The following is a 13581-nucleotide window of genomic DNA, read 5'->3' as shown; positions in this document are numbered from 1 at the left end:
GACAGCAATGTATGATGGATGGAAAATATGGTCACCCACATATAAAGCATGACAGCAATGTATGATGGATGGAAAATATGGTTGCCCACATATAATGCATGACAACAATGTATGATGGAATTAAGATATGGTCACTCACATAATGCATGACAGCCATGTATGATGGGTGGAAGATATGGTCACTTACACATAATGCATGACAGCCATGTATGATGGGTGGAAGATATGGTCACTTACACATAATGCATGACAGCCATGTATGATGGGTGGAAGATATGGTCACTTACACATAATGCATGACAGCCATGTATGATGGGTGGAAGATATGGTCACTTACACATAATGCATGACAGCCATGTATGATGGGTGGAAGATATGGTCACTTACACATAATGCATGACAGCCATGTATGATGGGTGGAAGATATGGTCACCCATACATAATGCATGACAATAGTACATGATGATTGGAAGGCATGATGGATGGAAGGCATTGTTAATGGAAGACATTGTGGATGAAAGACATGATGGATGGAAGCCATTGTTGATGGCAGGCATGATGGAAGACATGTGGATGGAAGGCATGATGGATGGAAGGCATGTGTTGATGGCAGGCATGATGGATGGAAGGCATTGTTAATGGAAGGCATTGTGGATGGATGGCATGATGGATGGAAAGTCATACCATAGGCTCACTTGGGAATGGAAGGCATGATGGATGGAAGACATTGTGGATGGAAGGCATGATGGATTGAAGGCATTGTTAATGGAAGACATTATGGATGGAAGGCATGATGGATGGAAGACATTGTGGATGGAAGGCATTTTTAATGGAAGACATTGTGGATGGATTGCATGATGGATGGAAAGTCATACCATAGGCTAACTTGTCGATGGCAGGCATGATGGATGGAAGGCATTGTTAATGGAAGGCATTGTGGATGGATGGCATGATGGATGGAAAGTCATACCATAGGCTCACTTGTCGATGGAAGGCATGATGGATGGAAGGCATTTTTAATGGAAGACATTGTGGATGGAAGGCATGATAGATGGAAGGCATTGTTAATGGAAGGCATTGTGGATGGATGGCATGATGGATGGTAAGTCATACCGTAGGCTCACTTGTACTTACAGTCAAGTAAACTAATGCACAAACATATCATTTAGATGAATCATTAGTATATACATGAGTTTCTTGTAGAATATTTCAAACATTTGATTTCTACTCTAGATGTTTTCGTGAAATGACAGGTAAATATCTTACAAACCTTTCATCTAAGTTCAAGGTCATTGGATCCAGGTTTCATGCCATACAGTGAACTCTCTGTGAATGGATCATTTTATACACAACAGTAGATTTTATTATTTTCATGCAAGTGCATGTGTGTGTCATGCAAGTGTGTGTATGTATGTATGTATGTATGTATGTATGTATGTATGTATGTATGTATGTATGTACATGTATGTATGTATATATGTACATGTATGTATGTATACGTACGTATGTATGCATGTATGTATGTATGTATGTATGTATGTATGTATATATGTATGTATGTATGTCTTGAGTAAGGGCTGAGATTAATAACATTAGTATACAGTTCAGAAATAAATAACTCTTTGTGAGCTTCAGAAATAAATAACTCTGTGTGACCTTCAGATATAAATAACTCTTCGCAACCTTCAGAAACACTCTATTGTGCAAAATTGTTTTCTTTAATCTGTTTCTTAGGGAGATTGCTATATCTTCTAATATTAAGAATGATAGTCAACAGATTAACCTTAACTGCAAACACTTGAATCAATATGTATATATATACAAAATACAAATGTCATACTGAGATGGAAACTTTACATTCTACCATCAATCTAGTGAAAAAAAGAAAACATACTAGTGGTTTGCCTTCATTGACTTAAAAGAGATGTATCATTCTATTTGCATTCATGCTTTGCACAGACTTTACTTAAGTTTTGGTTCGGATAACACAGCTTATGAATTCACTTGCCTTCTAAATGGGTTGTCCTCTGCTCTTCATGTAATCACATGTTATTAAAGTTTTGCGTAGTTGTGCAAAAGTCAGCAATTGTACTGTAATGTACATTGATGTGTTTACTGCAGGTAGACACATTCACTGACTTGGTAATAGATGGGCAAGACTGAACTGGTTCATAACTTGGGATTCATTATTCTTAATTCTGTTCATATGACTGTGTGTCTTATGCGAGAAAAGACTGATAGTTTGGTATCTGACTGCCAGCAGTTGTGGAGAAAACTACTGTTTCCCAGTTGGGATTTCACTGGGTTAATTGGAAATATGGTTGCCAGTGAACCTAGAGTGCCATACCCAGTACATGCCCCTGTACTAACACAGTCCTTGACACAGAGAAGGACTACAATTTGAAATTGCATCAGGATGAATTTTACAGTCCAATGGTTTTAAGTGATAAAGGTCAAATTAAATTGTTCAATGATGGATGGGCATTTCACCATTTACCCTGTCTCTGTACTCCAGCCTCAAATGGTTCTTTGTAATGATTTTAAAATAATACACTGTATGGGATCTGATAGAATTTAACTGTGATTAGAAGTGATTTTAACATAATACACTGAAGGGGTCTGATAGATTTAACCATGTGATAAGTAGTGATTATAAAATAATACAATGTAAGGGGTGGGATAGAGTTAACTGTGCTTAGTAGTGATTCTAACATAATACACTGTAAGGGTTAGGATAGAGTTAACTGATTAGTAGTGATTCTAAAATAATACACTATATGGGGTGGGGTAGATTTAAGTATGTGGTTACTAGTGATATTAATATAATACACTGTATGGGGTGGGGTAGATTGAAGTACATGGTTAGTAGTGATGTTAATATAATACACTGTATGGGGTGGGGTAGATTTAGGTATGACGTTAGTAGTGATGTTAATATAATACACTGTATGGGGTGGGGTAGATTTAAGTACGTGGTTAGTAGTGATGTTAATATAATACACTGTATGGGGTGGGGTAGATTTAAGTACGTGGTTAGTAGTGATATTAATATAATACACTGTATGGGGTGGGGTAGATTGAAGTACATGGTTAGTAGTGATGTTAATATAATACACTGTATGGGGTGGGGTAGATTTAGGTATGAGGTTAGTAGTGATGTTAATATAATACACTGTATTGGGTGGGGTAGATTTAAGTACGTGGTTAGTAGTGATGTTAATATAATACACTGTATGGGGTGGGGTAGATTTAGGTATGAGGTTAGTAGTGATGTTAATATAATACACTGTATGGGGTGGGGTAGATTTAGGTATGAGGTTAGTAGTGATATTAATATAATACACTGTATGGGGTGGGGTAGATTTAAGTATGTGGTTAGTAGTGATGTTAATATAATACACTGTATGGGGTGGGGTAGATTTAAGTACGTGGTTAGTAGTGATATTAATATAATACACTGTATGGGGTGGGGTAGATTGAAGTACATGGTTAGTAGTAATGTTAATATAATACACTGTATGGGGTGGGGTAGATTTAGGTATGAGGTTAGTAGTGATGTTAATATAATACACTGTATGGGGTGGGGTAGATTTAAGTACGTGGTTAGTAGTGATGTTAATATAATACACTGTATGGGGTGGGGTAGATTTAAGTACGTGGTTAGTAGTGATATTAATATAATACACTGTATGGGGTGGGGTAGATTTAAGTATGTGGTTACTAGTGATATTAATATAATACACTGTATGGGGTGGGGTAGATTTAAGTACGTGGTTAGTAGTGATGTTAATATAATACACTGTATGGGGTGGGGTAGATTTAAGTACGTGGTTAGTAGTGATATTAATATAATACACTGTATGGGGTGGGGTAGATTTAAGTACGTGGTTAGTAGTGATATTAATATAATACACTGTATGGGGTGGGGTAGATTTAAGTACGTGGTTAGTAGTGATCTTAATATAATACACTGTATGGGGTGGGGTAGATTTAAGTACGTGGTTAGTAGTGATCTTAATATAATACACTGTATGGGGTGGGGTAGATTTAAGTATGTGGTTAGTAGTGATGTTAATATAATACACTGTATGGGGTGGGGTAGATTTAGGTACGTGGTTAGTAGTGATATTAGTATAATACACTGTATGGGGTGGGGTAGATTTAAGTATGTGGTTACTAGTGATATTAATATAATACACTGTATGGGGTGGGGTAGATTTAAGTACGTGGTTAGTAGTGATGTTAATATAATACACTGTATGGGGTGGGGTAGATTTAAGTACGTGGTTAGTAGTGATGTTAATATAATACACTGTATGGGGTGGGGTAGATTTAAGTACGTGGTTAGTAGTGATATTAATATAATACACTGTATGGGGTGGGGTAGATTTAAGTACGTGGTTAGTAGTGATCTTAATATAATACACTGTATGGGGTGGGGTAGATTTAAGTACGTGGTTAGTAGTGATCTTAATATAATACACTGTATGGGGTGGGGTAGATTTAAGTACGTGGTTAGTAGTGATCTTAATATAATACACTGTATGGGGTGGGGTAGATTTAAGTACGTGGTTAGTAGTGATATTAATATAATACACTGTATGGGGTGGGGTAGATTTAAGTACGTGGTTAGTAGTGATATTAATATAATACACTGTATGGGGTGGGGTAGATTTAAGTACGTGGTTAGTAGTGATATTAATATAATACACTGTATGGGGTGGGGTAGATTTAAGTACGTGGTTAGTAGTGATATTAATATAATACACTGTATGGGGTGGGGTAGATTTAAGTACATGGTTGGTAGTGATATTAGTATAATACACTGTATGGGGTGGGGTAGATTTAAGTACGTGGTTAGTAGTGATATTAATATAATACACTGTATGGGGTGGGGTAGATTTAAGTACGTGGTTAGTAGTGATATTAGTATAATACACTGTATGGGGTGGAGTAGATTTAAGTATGTGGTTAGTAGTGATATTAATATAATATACTGTATGGGGTGGGGTAGATTTAAGTACATGGTAAGTAGTGATATTAATATAATACATTGTATGGGGTTGGGTGGGGTAGATTTAAGTACGTGGTTAGTAGTGATATTAACATATTGGGGTCTGATAGATTTAACCAATATTTAGCTTATCAACAGACAGTCATTAGTCATCTGAAGAAGGTCTGTGGTGGCACATTAATTTCTTTGAACTAAAATCAGGTTTTCTTCATTTCACAATGCTTTTGCTCAGGAATTAAGGGTCAGCAAGTATGACTACTTACAGACAATACTGTTGCTCTTTCAGACATTAATATAATGGGGATTTAGGTTGTCAGGAAGTTGATATCTGACTTTTTGGAAACATAGGGGTCTCAAACATGCAGCCTGCATCACAAGGTGTCATGAGAGATAACAAAGTTGGTGCAGCCCTTGGGCCATCAAAAATGCCCCCATGCAGCCCTTAAGGTGGTTTGAGTTTGAGACCCCTGTTGTAGAGTGAAATGGGCAACTTCCTGCAGGATGCGAGCTGGACAAGTGATTTTTAAAGCTATACACTATGATGTGTAATAATGGGAAAAACTGGCCACAGGCCATGTGAGACATGTGGGCTTTATTTTGCCCATCCTTGGTGTATAGCAATAGATATTTGACTTAGTGCTTGTCATCTTGTCATCTGCCTTGCATCATGAAACACAGAGGCTAATGTTCCTTTACACAAATTAAACAATGATTCTGAATTAATGCCCATTTCCTACCTGTAAAGAAAAGCAGTCCATCCGGGTGCTGTAAACTTTATGCCCATTTCCCACCTGTAAAGAAAAACAGCCCATCTGGGCATTGTAAACTCTATGCCCATTTCCTACCTGTAAAGAAAAACAGTCCATCTGGGTGCTGGGTCCTGAAGTGGAGGCTGAGCTGGTCCTTGTTGCTGAAGATCTGAGAACCCTGGGCGTTGAGATCATAAGTCAAATACTGGGTGCCTGTCAAGGTGACTTCCACTGGCTTCTTCTCTGAAAATTAAATTTATCTGACTATTAAGTTCACTTTTGTACAATATGGATTAGAAAACAAAGGAACAATCTCAATAGGCAGTAGAAAACAATACTGATAAGAGAAGGAAACAACCCCAATATAAAAAACAACCTCAATAACAAGAAATCAACTTCAGTAAGCGACACACCTTAATAAGAAAAACATCAATTAAAAGAAAACAGCACAAACCTCAATAAGCTGAAGAAAACAACCTCAATATGCATAAAACAGCCTAATTAACACCCAAACAACCACAATAGCCAAATAAATAACCTCAATATTCATAGGAAAATTACCTCAATAAGGACAAGAAATTAATCTCCATACAGAGAAGAAACAACATCAATAAGCAGAAGAAAATACATGAATCAGGAGGAGAAAACCTAACTTTCAATTTTCAAGAAATATTTTTGTATATTGATAGACTCTCAAAGAAATCCACGTGGAATGTTCTTGACAATAGCAAAAAAGCCCCTCTAACTTCTCAATGCTGAAGACTGGAGCCAGCAAACAAAAAGATAATAATTAGTTTATGATCATCATGCAACTACAATTTGTTTTTTGTACATTTTATATCTTCATTTTTAACAATAATAATAAAAGGCTGCCACGCTTTTCCTTTAGTCTGCAAAGATACAAACATTTTACCCTGGAACCCCTCTCCCTCCTTACATTACAGAAATTAAATATTTGTCAATAGTTAGCAGTGAAGTTGTGGCAGACAAATCAGTGTACCAGACATGCATAGGAAAATGCCACCAGTGGCTCACTTCTGGTTCATTTAAGATACACTAATTTCTGTGCCACACAATGTAATATTTTACCAAATGTATACTGGAAAATACTATGGGCTGGTCATTTGTGTGCAACATCATGTGCCAAAAGTGTACTGCAGGTAATCTTTGCCTGAGAAGTGAGTCTAATGCGCCAGAATCAAATCACTCAGAAATGTATGTGCCAGAAGTATGCAAAAAATACATCTTGGCTTCTTTTAAGTTTATGTCATCTGTTGGACAAAAAATGGGTTTCTTACAAGGTTTTGGTGTCATGCAATTGATGGTAGTATTGTAAAATCTCTATTTTTAAAGAAGAGTGGGGTACGATTCCCTTGAAGACATTCAGGACTAACTACACACCATTAAAATTCTTATGGAGAAAGCCCCCATGTCAATCTGACCTTTGCTTAAGGTGGGAGAAAGCCTCCATGTCAATCTGACCTTTGCTTAAGGTGGGAGAATGCTACAAACAGTTTAGGTGGAGTAGTGATAGCTACCACGAAGGATGTTATAAGGTGCCATTTTTATTTGGGACCAATTAGATATGTCTTTCATCGAAAACCCCATCATGTTATAACCATCCATTCAGGTGAAGAAGCAATAACAAGATTTTAAATTCAGCAGACATACTGGATGACCAAACAGCACCATTTTCATTTAGAACCAAGCAGACCATTTTCATTTAGAACCAAGCAGACCATGGGATGAGTATGTGTGTAAAGTTTCAGGGCAATCCTCCAAGTAGTTTAGTAGGAGTAAGAATAACAAACTTGTGCTAATGGACTGCTGGATGTCAGACAGACAAAAAACCATCCCATAAATGCTGTAACATAGCCATTAATATCATTTCAAAGTAATAGCTCTTCAGCGGAATCAGGATTGGTGGATTTACATACATAGATGTACATACAGATAAACAGCGTTGATCAATCTATCCATTTACGCTATTAATGAATTAAGCAAATTAATGGATCCTAATTGTTGTGTTAAATGATGGTTATGGTGACCCTATATCAAGTTTTATAGAGGAATGTCTACAGCTGGAGAAATGTAAAGAAACAGCTCAGACTGTTATCAATTGTCAAACCTTTCCCAGTATGCACCTGGCCTCAAGATTGTCAAACCTCTCCTAGCATGCACCTGGCCCCAAGATTTGTCAAAACCTCTCCCAACATACACCTGGCCCCAAGATTTGTCAAACCTCTCCCAACATGCACCTGGCCCCAAGATTTGTCAAACCTCTCCCAACATACACCTGGCCCCAAGATTTGTCAAACCTCTCCCAACATACACCTGGCCCCAAGATTTGTCAAACCTCTCCCAACATGCACCTGGCCCCAAGATTTGTCAAACCTCTCCCAGCATGCACCTGTCCTGGAGATGACAGAAAATATTCTTACCCTCTTAAACCCAACTCAACAAAGAAATCAGTTTAAGATTAGAACAGAGACAGGATTTAATCATGACAAAAGTTAATAATCTGCATCCATGTAGTTTGCCATTGGACCCACCTTACAAGTGAGTATAAATGTTATTTGACATGTATTACACTTCACTACAGAAGAGGCCTAACAACTGTATTTATTACATTATCAACACATATATTATCAAATACACAAATTTGCTTATTTGGATGCCTAGTAACTGAATTTATTATTTTATCAATAAATCAATCTTTTATCAAATACATCAAGTTCACTTCTATCACATGATCACTTTATGGTGAGTAACAGAATTAGTGGCATGAATCTAATGTATATCGTTGAATAGTCCAAACAACATAAACCTTGCTCAGCACATTATGCAATGGCAGATCTGGGACTGTGCAGTTTGTGGTTGGACTTGACTTATAAACAAGATGGGTATGGTACCTTGTGGTGATAAGCATGGTCATGGCAAGACAATACATTTTAACTAAACTTAAAACATCCTACATATTCCAGAAGCTTGGTTTTTATCACAGAACTGTTCAGATTAAAAATATTAAAATAAAAAGACCAAAGTGTTCTGAAAAAAATATGGTGTCCTGAAAAGACCATGCTGTCCTGAAAAGACTATTGTGTCCTGAAAAGACTATGGTGTCCTGAAAAGACCATGGTATTCTGAAAAGACTATTGTGTCCTGAAAAGACTATGGTGTCCTGAAAAGACCATTGCATCCTGAAAAGACTTTTGGTGTCCTGAAAAGACCATCATGTCCTGAAAGGACTATGGTGTCCTGAAAAGACCATGGTATTCTGAAAAGACTATTGTGTCCTGAAAAGACTATGGTGTCCGGAAAAGACCATTGCATCCTGAAAAGACTTTGGTGTCCTGAAAAGACCATTGTGTCCTAAAAAGACAGTGTTGTCTTGAAAAAAATTCAGAACCATTTGGTAATTGACAAAAGTTTTAATTGCACTGTCTTTACTGTCTAATTCCATTCATTTCAAGAGACACACATTTTACACAAGTTTCACTAACAAATATAAAAACAATTTCACAGTAATATAAACATACACACACTATCATGCAACAGTACTTTCTTTTGATATGAACAAGAGATTTTCTTAAAGTAAAACCCAGATTATAATATGACTTGAAGTAACAATAGATTTAGATTCAGTTTTGATGAATACCCTCACAATCACCTACACAATATCTACAACTTATTTTTCATAACCAGAGTATAAAGTGACCCATATTTAGTAAACTTGGATCAATCCTATTTCAGGTCTTGAAAGTGAATAATGAATGCTGTATTAGCACACTGAATGATATTCCATAATCTCTCTGGAACACTCTTGCACCAAAAACCAATAAATCGAATACAAAGTGTCTGGTTCATGCATCCTTATGCTTTTTAAATTAATACACAATACTACTATCTGTTGGAATAAATCCTACAGGGTTTCCATAAGATATCCAAAATCTGTTTTTGTTGAAATTTTATCCCTTTTGACATCCATAAATTCCAGTGGGACAGTATTCCCTAACTTTATAGTCTCTGTTCACAGCATGAAAATAAGACTGGTTACTGATATCCATTTCATGACATGAAATTAACAAGGAGTAGTGTTTTGTACTTAATTCTGTGAATTAAAAATAGACTCTCTCTTCTGCTTATATAATCAGAAGATAATTAAAATGTAACATTTTTATTTTCATTCCTGAATACACTTTGATTGGATTGTGACCCACTTCTTTACAAATTTTCACCACACACCATTAGGTTCAAGTTACATAACCAACTCTGCGTTTAAAACTGACTGCACCAGACAACTGATCAAATTGATGAGTGATAAATCTTGTACATGGAAAACAGGAAATCTTACTTCAAATATTATTCAAACAAATGATATAGTATTGCAATCAACTGGAGAAGACAACCCTTTGTTAGGCTAAATTATATACTGTACAACATGAAATATTTAAATGAAATAATAATGAACCTGTTAAATTATTGTTTTTTACTTTTCAACATTGGTCTCATTTTTCTGCATCAAGAGAAACTTCTTGAGGATCACAAAGATCAAAATAATTATGTGATGTTAAGAGTCTTTGGAAACATACATTTCTACCATAATTTTATATGTTCACCATGAGACAGAGCATGTCATGTTATTATGACTGTTCATCTATCCTTTGACTTGTCCAATTAGCATAATAACAAGTTCTACTGTTGCCAAACTTTATGAGTAGCTTGCATCTGGGGCATGGGAAGAAACCTATCAGTTCCAGGGGTCAAAAGGATAAAGGTCAAAATCACAGGGACCAAACTGAGAAATACTGTCTCTACACAATAACTAGACAAGTAAATAAGATACTTCATTAAAGGGACTGTATAAAGGAAAAATGATTTATGCATGATATCTTGCCTTTCAACACTTTTGACTAAATTTTTGGATAACTTGCACTTGAGACAAAGGAAGACATATATTCATTTAGGGGTCAGAAGATCAAAGATCAAGGTCTCGGGGTCTAAAAAAGAAAAGTGATCGTACACAAAACTACTTTAGTTTTGTGCTACACGCCTTGACTAATCATTGTAGATGGATTGCATGTTAGACAAAGAAGACACCTATTGATTTTAGGGTTAAAAGGTTAAGATCAGTGGAACCAAATAAGGAAAATGGTTTCCACAAAATAACTCGAGCCCATATCAAAAGCCAAGGCCTCTAAGACTGAAATTTTGGTGTCTTTTGCCTTTACCCAATTTTGCCAATGACTTAATCATCACCAACCTACCTGAGGTATAGATATTCAATGACACTCTGGTAATCTAATACTCTCCTCACAAACCATGCACCTCCACACTTTCCTTTTTGCTAATACTTCTTTCGATCCAGTGGCTCTGATATTAGGACTTTGCTGCAGGGTATGGTGCACTGAAGCTGCACAGTTGTAATTTTAGATCATGAAGCCAAAGACTGACGGTTGTTAAGCAACATTGCCGAAAATACATGTATAATGCTTATTAAATGTACCTCTCAAACAAGAATCAACGTATTTTTTATACTGAATACATGAGTTAACTCAAAATTACACATGACGGTATGGAAAATGCAAATCTCTGCTCTAAATGCCATGACATCAATAAGTCAAATAGATAACTGTCAAAATACCAGCTGATGTCATTGACAGATACAATATTGCTAGGCAACAGTGACATAGTATTCAGGTCCTTAATTACTGGGCATCCAACAAATGAAAGTGTATTAACATAAAATAAAGTTTAATAACATTATTTATTAAATGGGTGGCATATAAAGTGACCATGTGTAAAGCATTACAGGTGAGTACATGATATAACAATGTTTCAAAGAGTAGTAGTACTGAATTAAATAAAATCATACAAATGATTGTTTCTGTAGATGTATACTCAGAAGCTTTTTAAAAGCTTGGCATGTGTCAGCTAACTTTATAAAAGGTTATTAGGAATTCCATGGTTTGGCTCCAGAAAAAACAAAATTCTTCTCATAAAAGTCTGAATTTTGTTTAAGTAAATATAAGTTGTTGTTTGAGATGGATCTTAGTTCATACATATGTACGTTTCAATAAATGTAATGTTACATTTAATATAATCAGGAGCCAAACCATGTAAGGATTTAGACTAGAAAACCCTTTTGAAATGAGTTCCCTGCTGAAATGCAAGTCACTTTAGGTGTTGGAGATAGTACTCCTTTATGCTATAATGTGTGGTACTCCTTTAGGAGATAGTACTCCTTCATGGTATAATGTACTGTACTCCTTTAAGAGATAGTATTCTAACATGGTATAATGTATGGTACTCAAGCTAGAGATAGTACCCCTTCATGGTATAATGTTTGGTACCCCTTTTAGAGATAGTACTCCTTCATGGTATAATTTATGGTACTCCTGTTGGAGATAGTACTCCTTCATAGTATAATGTATGGTAGTCCTTTTAGAGATAGTACTTCTTCATAGTATAATGTATGATACTCCTTTTGGAAATAGTACTCTGTCATGGTATAATGCATGGTACATGTACATCTTTTGCAGACAGTGCTCCTTCATGGTAAAATGTATGGTACTCCTGTTGGAGATAGCACTCCTTCATGATATAATGTATGATACTCCTTTTGGAGAAAGTACTCCTTCTTGGATCTGCCAACATACAAGAGAAATGCCACATTGAGAGGATTTTCATTAAAAGTTAATACTTGTACAAAAACTTGGTGCAGAAATTTTTCCTTTCTTCATATCTTGCATTGTGTGATGAATAGTAATTCAGATTTAAGATGTTACTGGATTATGGTTGGATTACTAAATAGCTTAATATTACTAGATTATTTCTACAGGGTTGGTTTGGCTTCAGTGTTTAGTTTAGCATTTGTCAAGGTGGATTATAATGTCTGATTGAAAATGAGTAAAGACACAAATGAATTGTGGTTAGCCTAGTCAATAGTAAAGAGCTAAGTAGAATAAAAGAGGTCTGCTTTACTTTGATATAAAGTTTGTCAAAATATCTAAGAATGTTATCTCCCAGAGTTGGAACATTAACAAAATCTAAATAACCTAAACATTATACAAAATTCAATAGTCGATGGAAACAGGAATTTCCTTGTTTTCAATGAAGATCAAAGGAACATGCATATGCATTCTGACAATTCTTTAAAATCAGTTTTATAAAGAACTTCCCAAATTCAACCCAGATAGCATTAACCTTGAGCAGTTCTGGCAGGCAATCAGCAATTTGAATCTAGCCACAGGCTGAAAACAATTTAAACAATTTAAACTTCCTGGCCGAGTTGTACTAACATTGCCTCATCCCTATGCAAACACTGAAAGGTTATTTTCTAATCTGAGGAAAATTCAGGCCGTCTATTTAGGTCTACTTATTGATAACTTACTTTCAGTGAATGCATAGTCAATAGTATAATACAATAATTAAATGCATAGTCAATAGTATAATACAATAATTAAATGCATGGTTAATTTTTGTAGACAAAGTCAATGTTTACTAATGAAAACTAGAAAAACATTGTTCTGCTGTATTACAGTGTAATTTTGACTACTCCTGTACTTCACGATATATGGGAATTTGTAAAAATCTGAAAACCAAACTACAAATAGCTCCAACTAAAACTAAAATTATAAGTAACCTTGACCCAGATCAGTCATCACACACAATGGACTTGAAAATGTGGAAATGCAAAAGGAGAAAATAAAGTAAAGCAGTTGAGACTAAATCATGATCTACATATTTGTTATGAGAAAAGTCCCTGAGCCAAAGATTTTTAAAAATTAACAATCACCGCCATTTTTCAACAAGGAA

At 35.7% G+C, this 13581-nt stretch overlaps 1 protein-coding gene across 1 annotated transcript in view; it reads right to left on the bottom strand.

Moving 5' to 3' along the window:
* Window positions 1–13581, bottom strand: part of LOC149808398 (neurexin-1-like) — a 335258-nt gene that overhangs the window by 133932 nt on the left and 187745 nt on the right. Inside the window, exon 3 of the mRNA XM_089976649.1 lies at window positions 5860–6006. Within this exon, the coding sequence (XP_089832775.1) occupies window positions 5860–6006 (147 nt within the window). The remainder of the gene's footprint in view (window positions 1–5859; window positions 6007–13581) is intronic.

Source organism: Sinohyriopsis cumingii, chromosome 1, assembly GCF_028554795.1.
Source record: "Sinohyriopsis cumingii isolate HCF-2022 chromosome 1, ASM2855479v2, whole genome shotgun sequence".
Lineage (NCBI taxonomy): Eukaryota > Metazoa > Mollusca > Bivalvia > Unionida > Unionidae > Sinohyriopsis > Sinohyriopsis cumingii.
Note: the sequence above shows the minus strand (reverse complement) of the source record. Positions and strands in the feature narration are given on the sequence as shown.